At 37.3% G+C, this 26299-nt stretch overlaps 1 protein-coding gene across 11 annotated transcripts in view; it reads right to left on the bottom strand.

The window, feature by feature from the left end:
- LOC148354133 (neurexin-1a-like) overlaps positions 1-26299 on the bottom strand; it is a 370466-nt gene that overhangs the window by 166384 nt on the left and 177783 nt on the right. For all 11 annotated transcript variants that reach the window (XM_088351405.1, XM_088351402.1, XM_088351398.1 and 8 more), the window contains 4 exons: positions 22999-23380; positions 19826-20016; positions 16527-16700; positions 14868-14987 (listed from right to left, as the gene is read on the bottom strand). In XM_088351405.1, coding sequence (XP_088207531.1) covers positions 14868-14987; positions 16527-16700; positions 19826-20016; positions 22999-23380 — 867 coding nt within the window. The remainder of the gene's footprint in view (positions 1-14867; positions 14988-16526; positions 16701-19825; positions 20017-22998; positions 23381-26299) is intronic.

Genomic DNA, 26299 nt, shown 5'->3' on the forward strand with positions numbered 1-26299 from the left:
GCTTTTTGCAAAACAACGATGTTGTTCACTGAGCCTGATATTAATGAGTCAGGAGAGAATAAGTCGTCTAATTCAGACATGGATTCATATTTACGGTGACAAAAGCCACTTCCAATGAATGACAGTTGGCTTCATTTCCATAGCGCAAGAGTGATTAGAATCTCGACAAGGCAATTTGTCGGTAATGGGGCTTTCGATGCTCATACTTGATGCGTTAAGTTGATGGAGTGGGTTATTTGGGATGGGCAGATGTCAACGGAAAATCCGAATTTATATTCATGTCTTATCCGATGGATCGGTAAAAACTACCAAAATAAGAGCACTGCATGTCCAATGAGTATTGAGCTTTGGTTTCTAGCGACTAGAGGGCTGCTTCTCTATAAGCTTGTGGCCACGTTAGCAACGAGCCTAATTAGCATTGGTAAATTAATTGTTATTTCAAAATGGATCTTTTAACGTGACTTACTAGCAAAAACTAAATGGCTATAAACTAAAATATTGGATTAATCTTGGGAGATAATCATTAAACATTTCCTAAAACCAGGCTTGTCCAAAGTCCCACCCGGGAGCTACTTACGACCCATGATCCCAGTTTTTCTGCCTCCTGAACTCTGTCATAAAATTAGTTATAAATGGCGCGCCAGAAATGTTGACCGCAGTATAAAATCATCTTACACCCCTAAAGAAATTTCACCACATGGTGGCAGTAGCTCTTTGGCCACCTTGAGAACTTTAGCACACCCCATTTCTGACATGGCGACTGAATATCAAAAAAGGAAAGTTGACTATGAGGGCAGCTGCTTCCCGGAAATTGAACTACGTTTTTTCACCGAAATCCGAAGCAATTGTATCAGCCTTATATGTCGAGACTGCGGCTCTTTTCAAAGAATATAATATCAAAAGGAACTGCCAGACGAAACATATATCAATCTATATATAGTCCGAAGACATACCCTCCCCCTTCTAGTGGAAGGTGGCTAAAATCAAAAACACACACATTCACCATCTTTGATTCCACTACGCTCTCCTCAACCTGACACCGAACATTAAGCCCACAGCACAACACAGGGTGAGTTGCTGTACCAGGAGTCAGATGACACATGCTGACTACGACAAGCTAACTGGAAACAGATGCTGTGAATGGGTGAAACGACTGGAAGCTGTTTTAACGGCACGGCAATGCTTTGTCTGGAGACCCAGGGAGTCAAATGAAAATGCTACAAAGGCGAGCTACACTGCAAACCTTTCACCGAGGGTGAATTTATCAGACTCCTCAAAGAACACCAGTCTGAATAGTAGGCAGAGTTCCCTCTAAGCTGCGCGCGTGCGCAATTGCGCACCGCTTGCACATTCTCAGCGCACAAGAAAATCTAGCCAGCGCACAAAAATGAGGGCTCAAAATTACTACTTAAGAAGGGACTTAAGTCAAAGTTAGAGTGCATGAAGGTAAAAACACACGGGTTCCCCTGACGTTGTGTCCTAAATGCGGTGTTTTGAAGTCGAGTCGAAGTACAACGAAGTTGAGTAAAGTTAGTAGTTTGTCGAGAACCGGCTTCTTCGGCTCGGCTCACTAAAAGGAACCGGCTCTTTCGGGTCCTAAACGGCTCTTCGGGTTGTTTCTGCTTCTTTAATCCCAACATGACCAAATATTATGTAAAACTATGCACAAAATGACTTAAAAGAAGGGGGGAATAGAACAAAAAAGAAAAAAATACCAAAAAGAAAAGTAGTGAAAAGCTGAGAAAAAAAGAAGGAAAAATTTAGATAAAAGCCAGAAAAAAAGAAACGAACGAAACGTAGGAAAAAAGTAAGTAGAGAATAAAAAGAAAAAAGTAACAGCTCGGAAAAAATAAACACAATGAGACTTTTTTAAAAGAATTTTAAAAAAGTAGAAAAAAAACACGGAAAAAAGGATAAAAAATGTTTGCGTTGCATTCAAATAATTTCCAATTATATCAAGTAAATCTTGTTGCCAACATTGTACTTCCACTAAAAAATGTGATTAAGTACAGTTCTGTATCTTGCAACCAACTAAATAAGCCCCCCAAAATGTTAATATTATGCGACAAAATATATCAGGGAATGAAAAGAAATGGATATCTTGTGAAAGAATTGTAAGAACAAACGACGTCTGTAGGCCGTACAACCTTTGCAATAGTACACGAGTCAATTCATTCAAAAGAGGAAAATAATTTTACATTTCCGTAAACTCAGTAAAATGTAACTTGATAATGAATTATCTTGCCACACTTGGGATTATGGTTGCTCACTGTTGTTTCAAGCGTTGCTCACCGACTTTGTGTGAACGCTCAGACCCGTGGAAACCTAGAGGGAACATTGATAGTCGGCCCTCACACATTTTCAGCTGACCAAATCTGGACCGTTTTCTAAAAAGTTTGGACATCCCTGTCTTAGACCATCGAGAAACATACGGAGAATATCATTTCACCAACGTTGCAAACGGATGCAAATGTTGGCTGTATTGGAAGATCTGCAATGCGTCCGACTAAACTAAATCCTGACTGTCAGCGAGAGAGATAGAGGTCTTAGGTCGGCGGATTTCTCCCGGCTTTCCTTCTATCTCGTCTGACAGCTCCCGAGACGCCCAGCTACTGCGTATATGTCCCTCTACGTCCGTCCACATCCGTCTTCGTCCGTCCGTCACTTCTTTTCCCGTAAGCGGGTCAAGGACGAGACGCCTCGCCGTTTCAGAGTGTATTATCTCCAACGATGAAGAGTCGGTACTGAAAAGTACTCGGCGTTTGTCTACTTCATTAAAATGGTAAAAAATCATAAGAACGATAAATTAAATGCTGTTCTCCAGATCTGAAGTGAATAGAATGTCTTTATAAAAAAATAAATACAGTCGGTATTAGCTCTGTGCTTGTTAAGGTGTCTCGCACTTGGGTTTAATTTCTGTTCAACTTGATATCTGGAGTACCAGTGACTGTGTACGATCCCCGGGTGCAAGTACGAGTAGGCACCAGGTGACAATAAAACTGAGTTATGCACAATAGACGTGTTGTCTTTTATTGGACGCTGTGACAACTGTGCAAGAAAAATGGCCGTTATTTTACATTGAAGCCGAGAAAATACAAGAATTTATTTCAAAGTGAGTATATTGGTTAGTTGGCATGTTAACTGTGATAGCTAAACACATGACCATAATAGATTACCAATTCAACTTGGGTTCCACATTACCAAACTGAACTGATTTAATTGAAACGGGTTTAAAAAATGCAAAAGAATCAAACCTATTTATAACCTTTTTTTAAAGCGATTAAAATGAAGGAATATTTGTAATAGGTCCATGCTAGCAATATCAGCTAACAGAAACCGACTGTAATTACATTGGCTTTCTTTAAAGTAAACTGAGTCTTTGATGTATATAGCTGTCTATGGAAGAATAGCTGAACTGGATCTTTAATGTATCACTGTCTAAGGTAGCATAGCTAAAATGAAACATTGACATCTATAGCTGTCCATGGCAACTTGAGGTTAAGAAGATTTGACAGCTATAGCGTATGTGGCAGCATAGCAAGACTGGATCTTCCATCTATGGCATCCTAGCTGAACTGGATCTTTGACGTATACAGCTATCTATAGCAACGTTGCTAAACTAGATCTTTGATGAATAAAGATGTCTATAGCAGCCTAGCTGATATGGATTTTTGATTTCTTTAAGTCAAGTCCTGTTTATTTATGACGCCCTTAATCACAAGGAATCTCAAAGGGCTGCACAGACCACAGATTATTGCTAACTTCAGACTATTATGACACCATCCCCTGATCTAAAACCTACATTAGGGCAAGGAAAAACTCAAAACCTCAAAAAATATATACAAATTTCTTGACCTAAGAGGCACATTTATATGATAGTTCATGCCTTTCTGCTCATTATTTAAGTTCATATTTTTTTTATCTAAATGAATGAATGTTATTTTTACAACTAGGAGGTGCTAAATAAAGCATAAGGGGCCTTTGAACTTAGTTGAGCATTGCTGCCACATACTTAGAAGAGGAAATATTTAATTTTCAACCTTTTAAGGACACCTCAAACTACACACTCCACCTTTAAAGTTGCAGAGTATGTCAAACTCATTTTATCTCTTTGTAGAAAAACCGTCTATGTTTGTAAAACAAAAATTGATCTTTGACGGCTGTAGCTATTAATGGTAACATAATTAAACTGGATAATTCGCATCTAAATGAAATTGATTTTTGACATATATATATAGCTGTTAGCAGCGCAGCTAAAACTGATCTTTTGTGTCTATATCCGTCTCTGGTCGCATAGCTGAACTTGATTTCCGATCTATGGCAGCCTAGCTTAAATGGATATTTGGCATCTATAGCCATCTATGGCAGCCTTCCTAAAACGGATCTTTGACATCTATACTCATCTGTAGCTGCATAACGAAACTTGATCTTCGACATCTATGGCATTCTAGCTAATTGGATCTTTAACGTCTATAGCCATCTATGGAACCAAAGGGTTACACAGCGTAATTTTGGGAGAATCCATCCTAGGAACAGCTGGTAATTTATTCTATACACCTCCGAATTCACCTAAATAAATCAAAACAGCTGTCAGATCTAACTCAACAAAAAGACATGGTTTGTAAACAATTTTCTGACCAATGGACTGCAACTTAGTCACAGCAACAGCACACAAATAAGAGACAATCAGCGCTCTAAGCGAGGTTAATTACCTCCAATTCCCGAGAGCGAAAACAAGCCGACGATAAATGTTTTGCCAGGCTGCTCCTGGTTGCATCCAAGGCACCAAACGCTCCGGCTGAGACTCCCCCCAAAATCCTATTAAGCTCAGCTCTTGCTTAAATCACAACATCGCTATGGGAGGAAATGAATTTTGGCGAGCTGCTGAGCGATAGCGTAGCACAGACGGGGACACATGAAGTCCAAACGTGATGAATGAAACAACATAGGAAGTCAAGGGGACTCTCCAAGGTTTCTATAATGGAAGAAGAGGGGAATGGATTTGGTCCAATCCCCGAATGCTCGCAATGAAAGGTCCATGGGCCATGCGGGAAACGTGACTCTTTGTGGTTCCCCGAGTAAGCTACTTTCACTAGCTTGCATGCGTCCCGTTTCTATACCCTTCGTCCTCATTAAGGTCTCAGTGAGGGATGAACACTGGAACCGCGAGACGTCTTAAAATGCTAAAATTGAGTTCGCCAAGCTACCCAGGTCGACTGTATTTTGTAACCGGGAGATGTGTTTGCAACAGTAAGAACATATGGTTCAGAAAAGGGATGTATGGATGGAAATATTTTGCTGTAAAAAGATTTATTAGGAGCCCTAAATTAAAAAAACAAAAAACCTCTACTAGAAACCAAAGCAAACCAAGTACATTAAAACAAACCAACACAAAACTAAAGCCAAAGGAAAACAAAGCCAAACTAAACTCCAAGTAAAACAGAAACTGCTAGTTAAAGTGGGCCAAAGACAGGGTTGGGTAGAGTTACTTTAAGTGGATTACTTTCAATTACTTTTGGATTACTCCAATACCAAATATGCTAATAAAGGACAAAAGAAACTAAATATGAATAAAATGACTACATTTTGTGCAGGCTTGGGGAGTAACGGAATACATGGAACGGCAAAAATGATGTTGGCAAGCTGTTTGGATTTATTTTCATTTTGTTTCTGTTGCATTTTATGTTAGTTTTGCCGGAGATCAAAGAGATCAAAGCCAGGAGAGAAAGCTTACCACGCGTTGTGAGTCATCATTTTATTCATATTTAGTTTATTTTGTCTTTTATTAGCATATTTGGTATTGGAGTCATCCAAACGTAATTGAAAGTAATCAAGTTAAAGTAACTACCCAACCCTGGCTAAAGATTTAGCTAAACTGAATTAGAACACTAAAAGAAATTCTGAACGAAATAAAAGAGGAATGAACAAAATTAAAACACAAACGAGAAATACAAAAAGCCCACATTTTAACAAAATCTAAAAAAGTAAAAATAAAAACACATTAGGCCAAAAAATATAGAATTTAATGTGTTACATACAGTTGTCAAAATGGGTCTTTTTTTTTCTTTTTTTTTACTTTTTGTTGCAATGAAGAATGCTTAATTAAATATGCAAAGAGAAAAAATGCTTGTAATCCCACAGTCGCTTTATTTTGACTATTGAACGCTGCCAACGGAAAAAACGCTTATTTTGCCAAGGGTTGGTTTATTTAGACTATTGGGTTATCAGTCGGGGTTTTTTTTTACATTTTTCTTACTATTGAACACATTTATTGGTAAACGTGAAATAAAAAAGAGAGGATACGATAAAAAGAATAAGTTAATGTTAGACATTACTTGTAATTTTAAGTTGCAATTAAAAATTCTTAAGATAAAAACACTTGCAAAGAAGAATGCTTATACTGCCAGGGTTGGTTTATATTGACTGTTGAACACATTTATTCTTAAATATGAAATGAAAAGGAAGGGGGGGGGGGGGCAGGGTATTCTAAGAAAACCATTTAATGTCCCTCATACATTTGTCAAAACTAGTGTTGAATTTATTTTTTTCTTGCAAAGATGAATGCTTATACTGCCAGGGTTAGTTTATTTTGACTCTTGGACATATTTATAGTCCGTAGAATACAGTACACATTCACACAAGACTAAAAAAAAAAGACAAAAAACGTCACAAATCCACGACTAAACGAGTCTCAAAAGTAAAATTTTCCAGATATTCAAAATGGTACTGAAAATTCAGTACATATATGTAAGGTATCTGATCAAGACTCTATCAGGAGATACAAAACAATCATTGACTTTTTTTCTAGGCCTGCTTCTCTGCCATTTTTTTAAAGACAAATTTCAAGACCAGAGATTTATTTTTGTAAAATGTGAACCTAGACAAGACCATACCGACCTTCAGCCCAGACAGTCGATTGTCCAGATATTAGCACACCAGTGACCGAGTAGAGAGTGGGTCAGACACATTAGAACCCTAGCTAGTAAGCCTGGTCTTTGCCCTTAGGAAATCGGACGTCACTCGCTCCATTGTTGCTACAATATTGACATGGCCCCGAGATACAAGAAGGGGCCAATGATCAACCGAGCGAGGGAAAAGTTGCGTGAAGGGCTCGGTGGCCTTTTTCTCGACCCACTTAGTCTCCATAGCAAACACCGTTGTGCTTGTCTTTAAAGATTACCTTCGGATGCTTGAACGCTGCTAGCCAAATCCCCCAGGAGGGATAGAGTGGGCCGCCTCAAAGACACCACGGACTTTGGGTGGGTTAAAATTCGATTTTTTTTAAACGACTAGCAAAGTCCCGGACTTGACAATACGGTTATACCCATTTTTGTGTGTTCTCTACTTGAGTTTTTGTTTTTGTGGTGATATAAATCCAATGGTAGTTCTCTCGGTGTTTCATGTACCGTATTTTCTGCACTATAAGGCGCACATAAAATCTGATTTCTTTTTAAAAAGCTGACTATGCGCCTTATATTTCGGTGCGCCTTATATTATTGGATCAATATTGAATTGCAAGGTCTCGCAACTAAGAGAATCCGCCACCGACTCCATTTTTCGCGTAGAAGAAGTGCGCTGTGCATACTGGGAAATATTAAACAACGATTCTCTTTTATTTGTGCATTTGTATAAAGACCCTGAAATGGCTCCTATTAAGAGACACGCTTACAACGCAGAGTTTAAACTTAAGGCGATCAGTCACGCAGTAGAACACGGAAAATAGAGCAGCAGCGAGAGAGTTCAACATTAACGAATCGATGGTGCGGAAGTGGAGGAAGCATGAGGATAAGCTGCGCCAAGTAAGGAAGACTAAACAAAGTTTCTGTGGCAATAAAGCGAGATGGCCAGTTAGAGGACACACTTGAACAGTGGGTTGTTGAACAAAGAGCAGCAAGTAGAAGTGTCAGTACATTAACTATTCGAATGAAGGCAACAGCGCTGGCACGGGAACTTAACATTAAAGAATTCAGAGGTGGTCATACTTGGTGTGTGTTTACGTTTTACATTTTACAGTTATTATTTTATTGCTTTATTGTTATTGTTTTGCACTTGCTGTTTTTGCACATTACAAGTGTCACTATATTGCGATTGCACTAACGTTTAATTTACCATAACAGTATCAGACGTTTTTTTGCGTGTTGACTAAATGGAGGAAAAGTAAAATGATATGCCTTGCTGTTGTTCAAAGATGTTAAAGATGTGTCACTAAAATGCTTTACCTCAGAGAAAATAATAAAATGGCTGTTTATTCATTTTGGGAGTGAATGGAGTTGTGGAAAGCTTGTTTGTTATCTATTAATAAAGTTTGACTGTTTTGTTGACATTCCCTTTAGCGCGGCACCATCTAACGGTTGCATAACGTAACTACATCTTCTACTGTAGCCAAGTCAAGTTAAGTCACATTTATTTATGACGCCCTTAATCACAAAAATGTCTCGAAGGACTGCACAGGATTACAATTACAAAATTGCACAATTACCTGATCTTAAACCAGCATGCACTTATAGCGCCTTATAATGGGGTGCGTCTTATGTATGGCAAAAGTTTTAAAATATATCATTCATTAAGGGTGCGCCTTATAGTGCGGAAAATACGGTATATATACAGTATATTATTTTTAGAAAGTCTAATCCCTTTTAGTAGATCTTATACTTAGGATTGTTATTTTTTTTTGCTTGTTTTTGTGGATCTGAGATTGAAATGTATCAATATATGTCACAAAGTGGTAGGTTTCTGCCCCTAAGTTTCATGTTGGATGTGGGTGTTTCAAGTTTAAAGCCATTACTCCCTTTTGCTATCACAAACAATTAGTCGCAATCATATAGTTTGTTATTATTTCTTGTGTTTGAGCAACCAACACAGTTATAGTCCAGAAAATATACGTTGCTACATATATTTACAGCGTCCAATGTTGTACATCACTCAATTGCTGAAAATGTGATTAGCTCTCGTAAATACTCGCCGCCATCTTGGAACGCTGCCGCCGGAGTAATTAATCGCACAGCTTGGGTAACTTTATTATTTCTTTATCGCTACAACACAGGGTAGTGATTCCATAGCATGCTAATGAGTGCTATACAAGCAGGAGGAGGGAAACATAATTCAATAAACTCCACACGTAACTTTACCGTAGCTGTTCCCGCGATTGAAACCGTCCGATCTTTTTGAATGAACAAGGTTCCAGTGGATCCTTGGAAAGTCTTAAAAGGCATTAAATATCTTATTCTAGAAATAAGGCCTTCATTGGTGTTAAATGTCCTAAATCCAATTTTTAAGTCTTGCTAAGTGTTTGATAAAAAAGCTTCATGAATGTAGCATAAAAGTCCGATGGAATTGGTAGTTATCTGCCAGTTTTTAATTTGGACCAATAATGTACTGTAAACATCCTTTTTATTTATTGTTTTCCATGCTAGTCTATTAGTGATCCCAAGAGCCAAGAAGAAAAACGCAGGTCTGAGAGCGTTCTACATTCGGGCCCCGGTGCTGTGGAGTGCCCACTGAGATTCGATCTGCAACCTCAGTGGAACTGATTAAATCTACGCTTAAAACACACTTCTATTCTATAGCTTATGAAGGACATATATTTAATGTTGACAATATCTCTGTAATATTTGTTATTGCAACATCTGTTGCAGCCTGGTCATCCTAGAAGAGGGATTACCTCATGTCTGGTCCCTTCTCAAGGTTTCTCCATTCCCCTTATGTTGAGGTTTTGAGTTTTTCCTTGTCCTCATGTCGGTTTTAGATCAGTGGATGGTGTAATAATAGTCTGTAGTTTGCAATAATCTGTGGTCTGCGCAGCCCTTTGAGACTCTTTGTGTTTAAGGGTATCACAAATAAACTTGACTTGACCTGTCTAAAACTTTGGAAAGTGCTATAAATTTCTGAAAAAATGTTTTTATAAAATACATATTTGTTTAAAAGGGCCTGTATGTTTTTTTTTTCTTTTGCATTTTGTTTTAATTGTTGTTGTTTTTTTGGTCGACTTGATCTTAAATTTAATTTTAAAAGGCAATCAAAAGTCTTAAAAAAAACTTAAAGAAAATGTACATTATGGAAAAAAATCACTGTAAGGCCTTATTTGAATGAAGATCGATTTGAGAAAAGAATGAAGCCTATTACACAATTTCTATTTCGTGTCTGAAGACCTCACCTTTTAATTTGATCTCTTTTAGCGTCGCCCAACATAAAAGCCCCCACAGGTCAAACTTGCGTCGAGATGACGTCACTACTGACTGAAATTATACAATTGTTACAAAATAACAACTAGAGATCAACAAATTAAAACGGAATTATCAGAATCATTATACAAAAGTATAACAAAATTGCGCTTCTCTTGTCATTGTAAGAAAGCGATTTAGAGAGTGGCTGGTTAGCTACACGCTAGCATCAGCTACTTCGGAACTTCAGCCAGGTCTCTGCGATGAATAAAATACAACGGCCACGAATGTGTCAGTTTCCCAAGAGTTGTAGCTTCATGTCATCCATTTCATGGAGAGATAGAGACTTGGTAGTGGTAGCTTAAGTTGTTAGCCTAGCCGTAGCAGTAGGCCGGACCTGTAGCCTCATTATTGGCTTCTCTTCAGATGCCACCTCAGTCGCTTCCTAGACCCAATAACAATCCACAGAGCACCTGCCGGTGAATACCCTTTTCCCTGCACTCGGAGTCCAATTTAATAAATGTTGTTGTGCTCTGTGAAGCCCTTTGAAACTTTTTGTAATAAAGGGCTATACAAATGAAAATGACTTGACTTTTATTCTCTATTTTGTTGTTGTTGTTTTTTTTTGGGGGGGGGGAATATAAATTGTATATATTTTTGTTTGTGTTGTTGTATGGTAGGGTGACTCAACTCTCTGATGAATTGTGTGTGAGGAATAAAATATTCCAAAATAAAAAAAAGAAAAGTCTTAAAAAGTCTAGAATTTAATTCGCCTTGACCTGTAGGAACCCTGATAAAAGTCCAGAAAGAAAGGGTTTTATCATTTTTCATTTCCCCCCGTGACAATCCATCATCACAGATTAAACACTCCGTTCTATTTTTCCCCGACTGGAGTTCGTCACACTTCTCGGCAAGTATTTCTGCGTCCCACGGGGAATGATATTGAGCCGGGCTATTGTTTTTTTTTTGTTTTTTTTTTGTTTTGTTTTCTTTAAAGTGTGCTGGAATAATATTTTTGGCTAAGGTAACACGGCTCAGCAGGTGGTGTCTTTCACTCCCAAACATGATATATTCCATTGAGTCCTACGACTTCATGTGGTTAAAGATATAGTTTTCAAAGGTAAAGTGGAGCAAATAGGTTATCAAATAAACACTGTGCCAATATTTGATCGTGTGTATTCTTATTTGAAGTTTAGACGAGAAAGGGATTGTGAAACACTGGCTCGGACATAACCCTTGATTGACCAAGTATCATACAGGCCGCTTGTAATTCTTTCTTTTTATGGCTATGAAACAGTGAGAGTGTTATGAGGGATTACTTTTGGCCTCCTTTTTCAGAACAACACAAACTTTCAATATCTATCATAAATATGTGTTATCATAATGGTTTAAAATAAAAAACAAAACAAAGAACTGATTTGGTTTTTACAGGATTGGACTGAAGTAGAGACTGGAACTGAACATGCGCACATTGTAAGACGACATGAACTTGAAAAAATAACTGTTATGAATATATACCACAAGGTTTTTCTTAAGAGAGAAATGAGAAAGTCTTGCTCTCTCATTTGTCCATGTATTGTCAACTATTTTTCAACATGTCCAGGTTTTTAATGGGTCTGTGTGGTTGATGGCGAAGCAATTCCCGGAGACAGGAATCAATACCCCAATTAATTGCCCCTGTGACAATCTAAACTAATGAAGTAATGTTCAAAGGATTCTGTTTTATTTCATTGATTAAAGATAACAAAAAGTGCCTTACAAAATGCATTACTTATTATGCCCAATTTGTGTTATTTATTGCCTGTGATTTGTCCGTTGCCGCATGTGGATTCCCGTGAGATACCATTGTGGGTAGTTGCTTCCTCTTTGTGGGTGTTTTGGAGAACTACTTTGATTGAATTTGATTTTTCTTTTATAACAGTTGCAAACTTGTGTCAATTTAAATAGCGCTTGTCAAACGGGGGCGCCAGCGCACCTATGGTAATAAAATGGTCACAATAGTTTTTTTTGCCTCTGGGTGGCAATGCTTTTTCATGTTTGACGCTGGTGTTTCAAATACAGAGCAATTTTAATTTTGGGGGTACATTCAGTGATTTTATCACATAACTTGAAGTCCTAACGATCGGCTCGCTACAACGGGTCAGGTGTATCGACATTTCGTTCTAACAAAGAATGACAATACAAAGGAAATTATTATTATTATTATTATTAGAAGCACTAGGAAACATTTGGTATGATTTTTTGTAGTTTTTTCTCCACTAGGTGGCATTGCTGGTTCATGTTGGACCCCAATGTCTCTAATTCTGAGTGGATTGTTTTTGAAAACATGTTGAAAATATGCATTAACTTGATCTTAAGTATTGAAGTGCAAACAATTAAAGGACTCTGCAACATTGGGTCGGACGTAGGGTAATTTTTGGCCACTGGGTGGCAATAGAAGTTCATGTGGAACCCTGATGTCTAAATTCACTGGTTAGTTTTGGGAAAATGAGTAGGAACTGGATCTTCTTGTCCATTCCAAACTCCCACTAGTCAACAGTCCTCATAAATCAATACATTGAACAGAAAGAAAACAATCTTTTTGCTAGATTGTGCTATTGTTTGCTTAACCTCTTAAGTGAAATTTAAGAACGTGGTTAATAAATAAACATGTCATTGTGAATTCTAGTTTATTCCATAGAATTGAAGTCTAGAGCAATTTGTTTTTTCTGAAAACATACATAATAATAATAATAATAATTTCCTTTGTATTGTCATTCTTTGTAACAATGTACACAGAACGAAATGTCGATACACCTGACCCGTTGTAGCGAGCCGATGCAGCCGCAGCCAACAGAGGGCGCCGCCATTATACCAATTAGGTATGACTCGGCCGAGGCGCGAACCAGCGACCTCCCAGTCTCAAAGCGGGCACACTACCATCTAGGCTACTCATAAGTGATGCCTGGATTTTATCATAAATATTGAAGTCTAAATATCCATCCATCCATCCATTATCTGCACCGCTTATTCTCAGTAGGGTTGCGGGGGTGCTGGAGCTATCTTCGAGCAGTGGGCAGGGGAATCCCTGAACTGGTTGCCAGCCAGCGACAGACCATTCACTCACTCATTCACACCCTGAGAGAATTTGGCCCGGCGAATAAACCTGAAATGCATGTTTTTGGAATGTGGGAGACAACCAAAGTGCCCGGAAGAAAACCCACGAAGGCACGGGGAGAACATGCAAACTCCACACCAGAAGGTTTGATCCCATTACCTCAGTACTGTGCCACACATCCGCCAACCCCTGCGCTGCCGTGCTGCCGAAGTCTAAATAGTCAAATTCAAAACATTGTGTGTGACATACAGTATATTTTTTTACCTCTGGATGGCATTGTTTTTTTTTGCGTTTCACGCTGAGATGTTTTCAATTCAAAAAGAAAATGTCAGATCTTTTTGTTTATTTCTAGATGACAAAAAATATGTCAAAAATAGGCTACATGTAATTTTAAAAGCACATCATTCGTTTGATTAATTGTTCTATATTTTGCACAATTTTATGCATGCAATTTAGTCAAATCACAAAGTCCCAAAGGACCACAAGTACACCATCCCCTGATCTGAAACCGACATGAGGGCGAGGAAAAACTCAAAATGTAACAATTGATGAAGATATATATTCTCTAAGATAAACTGTTTTTTGGGGTGAAGGGATTGCGTCCTAAATCCATTTAAAGCCCTGGTTTTTACAAAACGTGATACAGACACTCCCGTACTTACGACCATTCGACTAACAACGAATGGTAGATACGATAATTTTTTTCTGGGGGATGTTGAAAAATATCCGGACATTGCTGTAAGTTAGATTTTGTTTTATTGTGAGCACCTTTTTCCGAGTAGAGGACATTACTGTAGTGCTTCTTTCCACCATGTGGCACTGTGAGAGGTTACCTAGCATCCACCCTGAAGAAGAAATCCGGCTTCTACTTCCTAGTTTGTCTGTAAACATACTATACTGTATCTCCAGTGCACTAAGAACTTTTGACATTTTTATTGTTTAATATCTCGTGCATCCATTCAATATGGTTGGTGTAAAGTGTAAGGAAGAGGCGAGCCGTTTCTTTTGAAATGAAAGTGGAATAAGAAAGATTGATGCGGTTGAGAAAATGGTTGGATCGCTTTTTTCGGCCACTTTCTAACACGGAGGAGGACCCCTTGAAGCTTATCTTCAGAAAGTAAATTACACTTAACGTTATTCATGTTTAAAGAGCAAATTATTTTATGAAATGTTTATTTTTAAGTACAAAACAATACAGGTTACTTACACAAGCTTTAAACAAACAAAATATAGCAATGCAGCCTCTTACAAACAAATTTAACTTACAAACAATCGTCCGGAACCTCTCATTCGTAAACCGGGCAGCCTCTGTAATCCAACAGCATTTACAACTCCAAAAACGAGGTTCGAAGCTGAATTTCATCCAACTTCTCGCACAATAAAGAAAAAGAACGAATGCGACGATATCTGTTTGACAATTTGCATAAATACAGAATTCATTTCATATTTCTCCAACCTTGAAAACATTCAGAACTTTGCTTTTCACCCAAATGGTAAGCAGCGACAAAGCAAACGGCTGCACTTTGAAAGCCTCTTTTGTGTTCAAAGAAAAGAAAAATACAGTCTGCGAGAAAAATGTATAGAAATAAGAAGCATTTGCAAACTCTTACCGTCATTGCATATAGGTCCACCAAATGTGGTCATGCTGCAGTCACAGCTAAAGCCTTCCCACTGTTGAAGGCAAACACCCTGGTTGGCGCAGGAGTCTTCTTGGCATGTGGTGCTGGGACCTGAGCGGAAACATTTATTTTTTCAAATATATATCCCGACAGTCGGTCGCATAACGAAAAAAAATCTTAAAATTAAAAAGCTGACACGCTCGAAAAATAACAGAGATTGAAATTAGCAGGTTATTGTTGATGGTCAACTGGATATCAGAGTTCTTAAATGAATGCCAGATTGCTGAATTTCTAAAAATAGCGTCAATGTCATCATTAAACAGTATGAATTATGGTATCACCAGCTTATAAATGTTCTCACGTCAAATATTTTTAATTTCATTTTCCAGCGATAAAAAATATTTCAATGAAATTGGGGAAATTATCATGTTAATTCTGTTCACAATAAGTGAGCTCTGAAAAATAAAAAGGAACTATCCCCCCTCTTCCCCAAATTGAACGTATTAATCACAAATTTGACTCGGGCATTTAATTGGACCAAACATGAAAGATAAGTTGAGTGTCAGCAAGCAATAAATAATTAGAAAATGACATACATTAGCTAGTAAATATACAAACAATAAAAAAATAAGTAAATGCATGAATGACTTAATATGTGAATGAATAAATGCAAAAACAAATAATAATACATACATATACAGTGACACACAAATCAATTGTTAAAAAAATCATGCATTGTGATTTCTGGATTTTTCTTTTTAGTTTATCCCTCTCACAATGGACATGCACCTATGATGAAAATTTCAGACCCCTCCATGATTTCTAAGTGGGAAAAATAGCAAAATAGTGTGTTCAAATGCTTATTTTCTTCATTGTATAAGTAATTAATTAGTGATTATATATTTAATGTGTGTTTAAAAAATGAATGCATAAATTAGTAGGTAAATATATGTACATACAAAAAATAAACAATACATTTAATAATGTAATACATAAATATTCAAGCAATTAAGTCAGTAGTTAAGTAAATGAATAAAAAAAATAGATCAAAATAATTAAATACCTAATTCATAAAGTGACTAAATAAGTAAGTAAATAAACACATACAAATGAATACCGGACATAAATAATCTAAAAAAAGTAAATTATTTAGTTTGAAAATACGTATAATTAAAAAAATAAACACAGAATAAATAATTTACTGCATAGATGAGGGATTAAAAAGTGTAAAAACAAATGAATATTTATTTGTACTTATTTATTCACTCAATAGAAACAATTCAATTGTTGAATACATATTTATTTATTTTTACTTAACTAACTTTAAGTAATTAAATGTAAGCTAATAAGTAAATTCGTAGATGTATAAAGAAAATGTCTTTATTTCTTGTTCATTTTATTTTATTTTTTTCAATCATGTGGCAATAAACATCCCATCACAAACCGAACAAATCACCGGAGGAAAGAGACAAGTTGGAGCCAAACGCTTATAAGAGACCCGTCTCCAAAATAACTTATGTACATTTTTCAAAGAAATTATTATTATATAAGTTTAAAAAATGTCCTTTGTCGTGAGACTCGGTATAAAGATATAAAAAGTTATGAAGTAAATACAGTATAATTTTGATTTTGGTCAGCTGGAGAACTTACCTTCGCATCCCCTTTCGATTTGTCCCACACAATCCAAAGCATCAGACATGAGGTCAGGGAGGCGTCCGTTCAGGTCCACTGAAGCCAAACAACCTTGAAAACCTTCCTTGGCGTGCACCAATTTAGGCAGCTCCTTGTACATCTCCTTGCTCACGCCACCGATGTAAAGGTTACCTGAAGAAAATATATTATATTTGTGTGAATTCGAACAAAACAGGCCTATTGTAAATTATTGTCTGAAGAGGTTTTCCCCTTTGATTTAGGATCATTATCAGTATTGTCATAAACACGTCGATGCCAAGATCAACACTTTTAAGGGTGTTGAAGCTCATTTTGACCGCCTCTTGTGTCCTAAATAATGGTTTCAAAACAAGGTGCAAGCAAAGTTCTTTTGTAAAAACGTCATAAAATACTGCAAACAAAGATACCAACGTATTTACCTTCGATGCTGACGGGCAAGAAGGTGTGCACACGTCCTCTCTTGTGTATAGCTGCGCCCATTCCAACCGCTCACCTAATACAATTGCTCTAGATGCTTTGCTAGAGCTTCTGGGTGTTTACATTTTGTTATTTGGCTTTTCAATGTGAAGTCTCTAAACGATGAACATAGAATGCTTAGTGAGCTTCCATATAAAGAATTTATTAGCGATTAACCTCGGTCTGTTGGTGTGAGACCTTGACTGTAAAGTTTAACGAAATTTGTGTCCGATATATATATTTATATACTGGACGGAATTTAGTAAATATTCAGAGATATCTCGACTTGCGACAAATAGCCCCGCATGTGATTCTTCATTAAATAATTGCCCAAGTTCTATTTCATCTCAGAGCCATATGCAATCATGAAAAGAGCCACATTTGGCCCGTGAGCCATAATTTCCTGTTCCCTGCTTTACACCTATAAAGAAGAGCAACCAGATGATGAAGGTGCTGTATCTGAGTCAGATCAGCAATCCTCTCCTGCTACCTGTAACCCTGAAAACCAGTACTAACTGTTTCATCAGGGGAAGCAAACACCTACTCAAAAAATTGTCCTGAAAAGCTCTGGGCGGCGCCAGGCTGTACCAAAGACACACCACAGGAAGTGTTGCCTTGACTACCCCGGTGGTTAAGGGATCCGTGAACCGTGATATGCATATTTCAAGATTAGATCGCGCATGGATGCAGTGGTTAGTAACTATCCAGCCAGTTTTCTATTTATTACAGTTTTTCTATCTTTTTTTTTCCTTTTCCTTTCTGTTTTACGATACCGCAGAAACTTCAACATTTTAAAAGACGCTTATCACCCTGGCCAGAACCTTTTTGACTTGTTGCCCACTGGTGGGCGCTACAGGTTCCTTAAAACAAGGACGAACAGTCTCAGGGACAGTTACTTTCCCAGGACCATCACCACTCTACAGAGTTGGTACGGGTGCTGGAAATCCTTGAAAATGCTTGAAGTTGAAGGGTGTGTTTCAAGAATTGAAAAGAGCTTGGATTTAACATGGTACTATGAAATGTGTATACGTGGAAGGATTATATACCTTATGGACATTTGTTTTGAGCCATGCAAATAATTCACGTTTCATAGTGGTACTTTGTAATCGGAAACACTTCCTTCAACTGAAAATGTAAGCTACATATTAGTTATTCATACCTAACAATTATAAGGGGAGACTTTTTGTTTTAAAAAATATTTTCCCAATTTACTCAAGATCTTAAAATCAAATGTCTCATCTCATCTCATTAGCTACACCGCTTATCCTCAGTAGGGTCGCGGTGGTGCTGGAGCCCATCCCAGCAATCATAGGGCAGTGGGCAGGGGACACCCTGAACTGGTTGCCAGCCAATCGCAGGGCACACGGGGACAGACAACTCACTCGCTCATTCACACCTAGGGACAATTTGGACCGGCCAATTCACCTGAAATGCATGTTTTTGGAATGTGGGAGGAAACCGGAGTGCCCGGAGGAAACCCACACAAGCACGGGGAGAACATACAAACTCCGCACAGGAAGTCTGGAGCTGGATTTGAACCCACGCAGGAGGTTCCCAAGACATGAACTGTGCCGCACATGCGCTAACCACCAATGTCTTGATTAAAAATATATTTGATTCGCAAGGTTTCTTCATTTTCCTCATGTTGAGGTTTTTGAGTTTATCCTTGCCCTCATTTAGGTTCTAGATCAGGGGATGGTGTAATAACTGTCAGTGGTTTGCAATAATCTGTGGTCTGTGCAACCCTTTGAGACGCCTTGTGATTAAGGGTGTCACAAACAAACATAATATGCTAATAAAAGACAAAAGAAACTAAATATGAATAAAATTAGTAAATTTTGTGCAGGCTTGGGGAGTAACGGAATACATGGAACGGCAAAAATGATGTTGGCAAGCTGTTTGGATTTATTTTCATTTTGTTTCTGTCGCATTTTATATTAGTTTTGGCGGAGATCAAAGAGATCAAAGCCAGGAGAGAAAGCTTACCACGTGTTGTGAGTCATCATAGTTTATTTTGTCTTTTATTAGCATATTTGGTATTGGAGTCATCCAAAAGTAATTGAAAGTAATCAAGTTAAAGTAACCCTACCCAACCCTGTTCACACTGACCCATTCACACACACACTCACACACCAATAGGGAGTCAGCCGTGAAAGGCGCCTACTCCAAGTCTTCATAAGAATATTTTGGACAAAGCCCGATGACGAACCGTTCCTTATCCACCATCCATTTTTCACTATTCATACTGCCTTCACCTTTCCAGTTTCACATTTGTTTCTGAGGTTTGGTTTTTGTTTTCTGTTTTCCATAGTTTATTCATTAATTGACAATTATTTGTTACTTGTTACTTAGTTAGCTATTTGTCATTAAATATCCTACTTCTTGTGTTTGGGTCCATCGTAAAAAAACAACGCTACTTGAATAAATCTACGCTGTACACTGCTTCACAAATTTTCATCGTGTATTTTGTTCTTCATTCTGATTGTCAGTCTCTCTATGAGTATGTATCTGTCAAAAATGAACTAAAAATATTTACTGGTGCAGTATAGTTTTACTCGTCAATGGAATATTTGGGTCTGTAAAAAGGGTTGGTTCCTTTTTTTTCAATGTATAATAGATAAAAAAAATACATTTTTCTCCGTTTCATACTGAGAATATTTTATCTTATTTTTCTCATTGAAGTCTTTCATGTTTACCATGCAGTGCCATGTCCAATCTCGTTGCAAACAACGTCGATATCAAATGTCAGTCAATTCAATCCAAGAAGAGAACATTGGCCTAACAACATTGCCCTCTAGCGGTAGCAGCACGTCTCTGCATACCTTTCAAATCCAGATTTTTGGCTCCAGTGGTGGTCTGCGTGGTGATTTTGGTGTCGATTTTGACGGTATGGAGGTTGCTGGCGTCCCTGGAGATGATCACGCTGTGCCAGTTGTTGTCGTTGAGAGGTTTGTTGGAGTTGCCTTTGATTAAATGAGCGCCATTACCCAAATCCGACACGTAGTGCAAATATCTGCAAACAGAAATTGCGTTAAGCATGTGCTAGAACCTCATTTGGACAATTTAACACTTTTAAGTCGTTTTCTATTACTTTATTGTCTATTACCGTAATTCCCGGACTATAAGGTGCACCCAAAAAACTCAAATTGACCATACATTTCAAATTGGGTCATAAAATCCAATGCACCTGCAGAATATGGTTGATCAGATTTAAAATGAGAGCTGAGCCACCTGAAAGGCCTTCTGCTGGCCTAAAAATATCGTAATCATGTGATATTAATTATATTTTGCTCCAAATTATCTCTTAGCTTCCTTTCATTATTTTTCCCTTGTTATGCTACTTCCAGATGTGTGCTTTCATACCAAAGCATCTAATCAATTGCATTTCAGCCATTAGTTGTTGAGGTCAGAAATCTACCAGGAGGCCTTCACTATACATCCTGAAGGCCCTGAGATACTCTTCCAGAAAGCTGTTGCTTTAGCTAATCAGATTCTGAGTTAGCGTCAAAAAACCCTCGAGAAAGTGTGTGCTCCAGGTAATAATACTTTTGTGTTGATTTGATAATGAAATGTCGGACAACTCCGAAACAAGCAAGCGGGAAAAGGTTTTGTCCACCACTTTCAGCTTAAAAGTAGTATATTATGGCCACGCTCGACACGACCCGATCCAAATTTCAAGCCGGTCGGGCCTAAAATGTCCATTACGTTTGAGTCGGAATGGGCTGCTCTCTCGCTGACTTATTTTGTATTGTCCATTCGCAATTGTTTTGTTTCCACAGACTTCCTTAGAAAAGACAGGCTTTCTGTGTCGCGCATCCACGGAGCCTTCGCTTCTTCACCATCGAAAGAGAATGGAGAAGACAGAAAGTCGTTCAAAAATATACTATACAAGCTCTCTTACGTACTAGGACATATTAAACAGAAATATTGATGCACAGAGGAACAGGTGGAGAGACTTTTTAATCAGAATGCACTATGCAAATCAGTCTCTCTGGCACCTTGAGTAAAAATAGTGTTAGTAAGATAGAATCTACTGCATTTTTGTGAGTCATGGTATCACTGGTATTTTAGTGTTAAAGTATCAGCGCTCTCACCGCCAAGACCCAGGTTCAATTCCTGTTGCATACATGAAAAAGCACGGTAGCTCTTTCTTTTGTTTCAATTCCTTTGCCTTATATTCCAGTGTACCTTGTGTATGAAAAATACACGACAAAAGACTATTTTTTGGGGTGCACCTTATAGTGCAGAAAATGTGGTAACCTGTAATTGCACTTTTAAAGCATTAACCAATGCAGCAGGATTAAAAAAAGACTTTGTGCTTTAATAAAGAAACACATTTCTAATTACATGTTCTAAAGGCAAGCCACGTAATTAAAATATGTGTCTTTAATGTCTCCGCAGGTTTAACTTCAGGCCTTTCTGGAAAACAGCTCATCCTATAAAAGTGTTTGAATGTAAAGTTGGTTCCTTTTTAGTGCTAGCAGGCCTTTGGAAGGATTAATAAGGAATAACTGAAAACTCCAAAGAATGGTTCTGGAACAATGGTGATAAGAATAGCATTTAAAGTTTTTAGGTAATGTAAAAACTAGAATACTTGTTTCAAGTTCGGAAACTGTTCAATGGTTCCATGGACAAATGGCGGAGTAGGAAACATTTGTTTCTCATCATGTGGTCTCGTTTATCAAAAAAAGACAATAATTCTGCCTTTTGAATATATATTAGATAGTAGATATTCAAATCGCAGCCTCTTTTATTTCGTAAATGGTTAAAACGAGATCATGTGTGCAAGAATGCTTATAGATAGGAAGACACCAAAAGCAAGGAAGGTCACAGCAACCTAGCGGCTCAGCTCAAGTCTATCTAGTCCAGGGGTCAGCAACCTATGGCACGCGTGCCACTGCTGGCTGAGGGGTTAACCAATGAGACACGAGTGCAAAATAATAATGTTTTTTTTAATGCGCATTTTTAGGTGAAATTTAGACATTTTCAGTTGCGTGCCGTATTATTTAGAGGCTTTACGGTAGCCCCTCCTTCTCTGCTTCGTGTGTGTCTGTGCCGCACATCGCAAAAGGAGGAAAGATCCGTGTTTTAACCCACCCACAGAAACCCCGGTGCGTGACAAATGAACGAATCACGACAGCTCCTTTAGCGAAAAAATCTCATTCTTTTCAGCCAGCGTGGACAAATGACTGAGGTTTTTGTGCAAAAAATGACCATGCTTGTTTGTGCATTATGCCTCGAGAGCGTTGTACCACGTCAAGTGTTAAGCGTCATTACGAGACGGAACATGAACATGAATTCAAGGACGAGTCTAGTTTTATAGTCACCTGGCAGGTGGTGACAATAAAACAAGCTGTGTCTAGGTACGGCAAACAAACACAGACCGTGAAAACATTTGTCACTGCTAAAAACTCCACCAATGAAGCAAGCTATCACATTGCTCACTGCATAGCAAAGCACAGAAAACCATTTACTGATGGCGAATCTATTAGAGGTGTGTGTGTGTTTCAAGTTTTGAAATAAAAATAAGATTTTATTGACGAATGGTACGGTAGCTGTTCAAATGACTTGTTTTTTGATTGTAGTTCATTGTTGATGAAGAAGGGTTGAAGTCATGGATGTCTACAGGCCTTTCCACAGGTTGCTCACATTCATTTTTTAGTTTTTTGATGAACAAGAATAGTGGAAGAAAAATTGGTGAGTTATACAATTTCAATGTCTATCCATGTTGTATATTCGGACTGGTGTAAAATGACAGCTCTGTTGGATATACAAAAATTCTTGTGCGAGTCATTAATCTTGGTGTGGCACACTGATTTACAAGGACATTTTAAAGAGGCACTCCACACTGAAAAGGTTGCTGACCCCTGATCTAGTCTATGAGAGGCCTAATGCAACACAAGATAACTAGCTTAAATCTGAGGAACCGTCTCTGGAACGCAATAGATTAAAGGGGCCGTATTGAGAAAGCAAGCTGTCGGAGAGCGCCCCCTACCCTTTGACCAGCTCGACCACGATGAAATCGTTTCCGTCCCCGCTGTTGTAGAGTATGAGTCCGTCCGAGGAAGTGGTCTTGAACTGGAAGAAGAGGTGCATGGAGTAGTAAGCCTGCAGAGCGGTTAGCGTGACGTAGCTAGCGCGCGACTTGAAGGTGACGGGATCGGCGATGACGTTCTTGAAGCCGATGACGGCGTTGAGTTCGCAGTAGTCGATATCGCCGTTTTTGCAGAGGTCCATGTAGGCCATGCCGTTGAAGGAAAGGCTCTGCAGGTGCCCGATGAAGTTGGACGGCACCATAGACATGAAACGCTTCTCCGTCACGATGCCCGTCTCGATGTTGTGGAACTCCAGTTGCGTGTGGTCGCCGGACATTTGACCTTGAGGAGAAAAAATGAAGGGTACAAAAGTGGGATTGCTTGGTCTAAATCGTACCAGTTCCTACAATTACCATATTTTATATTTCTAGTGCGTTGTTGTGGTCTTGTAGCAGAGTAGGGTTTTTCAACTGGTGGGTCCCGGACAGTGTTGGGTCTAACGCATTACTACAAGGATTCACCGTATTATTCTACATGAAATAATTACTTGGAGACTTCCGTCTTCCAAATAACGGGCATTATTCGTAACTTCAACAATACAGGGCCAACTGTTGCACATTTTTCGGAACTGTGTGATCAAGTATGTGATACAAAATCATTCATGATGGGACTAGCTTTACTGTAATCAGAATTCATCACGAATTAGGGAAGCAGATTGCTCATATTATCGATGATTTTGCATCAAAGAAAGCCAGAAAGGTTAGGTTTTACGTTGTTTTTTTTGTTTTACAACTGTTTTTTCTTTAGCGCGTTTTTAAGCATTTGATTTGCTCTATAAGAATATTAGTCTATTTTATTATTTTGTATTATTGTTCTCTTCACATTTTTTTCCATTTTTTTATGTATATAGTGTATTTGTATTAATTATTTAAGAATTATTGATAAATATTAGCCATTTTTTGTATATAGTGTATTTGGTACTATTATTTAGGCGTTTTTCTATATAAATATTTGCTAGTTTTATGTATATAGTGTACTGTATTTCTATTTTTTATTCAAGCATCGATGATTTTGCATCAAAGAAACCCAGAAAGGTTAGGTTTTACGTTGTTTGTTTTTTTTGTTTTACAACTACTTGTTCTTTAGCGTGTTTTTAAATTCGATTTGCTGTTTAAGAATACAAGTCTATTTTATTATTTTATATTATTGTTCTCTTCACAATTTTGCCATTTCTTTATGTGTGTAGTGTATTTGTATTTATTATTTAAGAATTATTGATACATATTAGCCATTTTTATATATGTAGTGTATTTGTTAAGTGTTTTTTTTATATTTGCCACTTTTCTGTATATAGTGTATTTGTATTTATTATTTAAGCGTTCTTGATGGATATTTACCATTTTTATGTATGTAGTGTATTTGTATTATTTAAGAATTATCGATAAATATTAGCCATTTTTGTATATAGTGTATTTGTCACTATTGTTTAGGCGTTTTTTTTAATATGAATATTTGCTACTTTTATGTATATAGTGTACTGTATTTCAATTTTTTTATTTAAGCATTTGTGCAATTGACAAATATATTTACCTCTTTTACTCGTGTTAAATATTTGTTTTGGCAATTTTGGGGTGGGGTTCTGGGGTGCTTGGAGGGTGTCTCGCCCAGGCAGTAAATTAGTGTAGAACCGCCACTGCTAGAATACAATTTCTCCGTACATATTACTGTAATGCGTTATAACATTTGGGATATCTGCTGTTAGTACGACTCCGTGCGTTACCACATTACTCTACTACTTTATACAGCCATATATTAAATTTTAGCAACCTCTGATTGCTGAGTACTCTTGCTTTACTTGTCTAGTACATCCCCAGATCTGACATGGGTAAGTCTCTCAAGGGTATTTATATTTACCAACACAAAACACACAGCTATGGCAGCACTGTCTAAAGCACAGAGTACGAGGGAGCTGAATTCCTCCTCATGTAGATAGTCTCCCTAACGTATATACTTGACTTGCAAACATTTTTATCTCTCAGAATGTGAAATCTTGAAAATTGTAAAAACACAGTATTATAATTGAGATGTATATGTAACTCTAAATATTCCAATGACAATCTAACAAACTATTTGTAGTTTGAGCTCATGGAGGAGGTAAAACCAACACATATACTGTAACAGGATTTTTTTTTCTCAGAATTTGAAATCTTGAAAATTGTAGAAACAGTATTATAATTAATATATGTATTTAACTCTAAATCTTTCAATGACAAAATATAACAAACTGTCTGTAGTTTGAGCTCATGGAGGAGGTAAAACCAACACATACACTTAAATATTTTTTTCTCAGAATTTGAAATCTTGAAAATTGTAGAAACAGTATTGTAATTCAGATTTATATGTAACTCTAAATATTTCAATGAGAAAACATGACAAACTATCTGTAGTTTGAGCTCATGGAGGGAGGAGGTAAAACCAACACATACACTTAAACATGAATTTTACTCGGTATTTGAAATCATCAAAATTGTAGAAACATTATAATTGAGATGTATAAGCAACTTTAAATATTTCAATGACAAAATGTAACACAACATATGTAGTTTGAGCTCGTGGAGGAGGTAAAACCAACACATATACTTTAACGGGAATTTTTTCTCAAAATTTAATTTGAAATCCTGAAAGTTGTAGAAACTATCATAATTGAGATTTATTTGCGGATTTAAATATTTTAATGGGAAAAAATAACTAAATACCTGTAGTTTGAGCTCATGGAGAAGGTAAAACCAACACGTACACTTTAATGTGAATATTTTTCTCAGAATTTGAAATCCTGAAAATTGTAGAAACAGTATAATTGAGATTTATATGTAACTAAATATTTCAACGACAACGTAACAAATTATTTGTAGTTTGAGCTCATGGAGGAAGTAAAACCAACACGTAACTTTAACGGAATTTTTTTCTCAGAAATCGAAATCCTGAAATATTATAGATACAACATGATAATTGAGATTTACATGCGACTTTAAATATTTAAACGACAACGCAACAAATTATTTGTAGTCTGAGCTCATGGAGGAGGTAAAACCAACACACATACTTTAGCGTGATTTTTTGTTCTCAGAATTTGAAATCTTAAATTGTCGAAACAGTATTATCATTTAGATATATGAACCTCTATTTTTTTTTTTTTAAATGACAAAACATAACAAATTATCTGTCTCATGGAGGAGGTAAAACCAACGCATACACTATAAC

The sequence above is a fragment of the Urocampus carinirostris genome, chromosome 13, assembly GCF_059441175.1.
Source record: "Urocampus carinirostris isolate Australia breed hairy pipefish chromosome 13, RoL_Ucar_1.0, whole genome shotgun sequence".
Lineage (NCBI taxonomy): Eukaryota > Metazoa > Chordata > Actinopteri > Syngnathiformes > Syngnathidae > Urocampus > Urocampus carinirostris.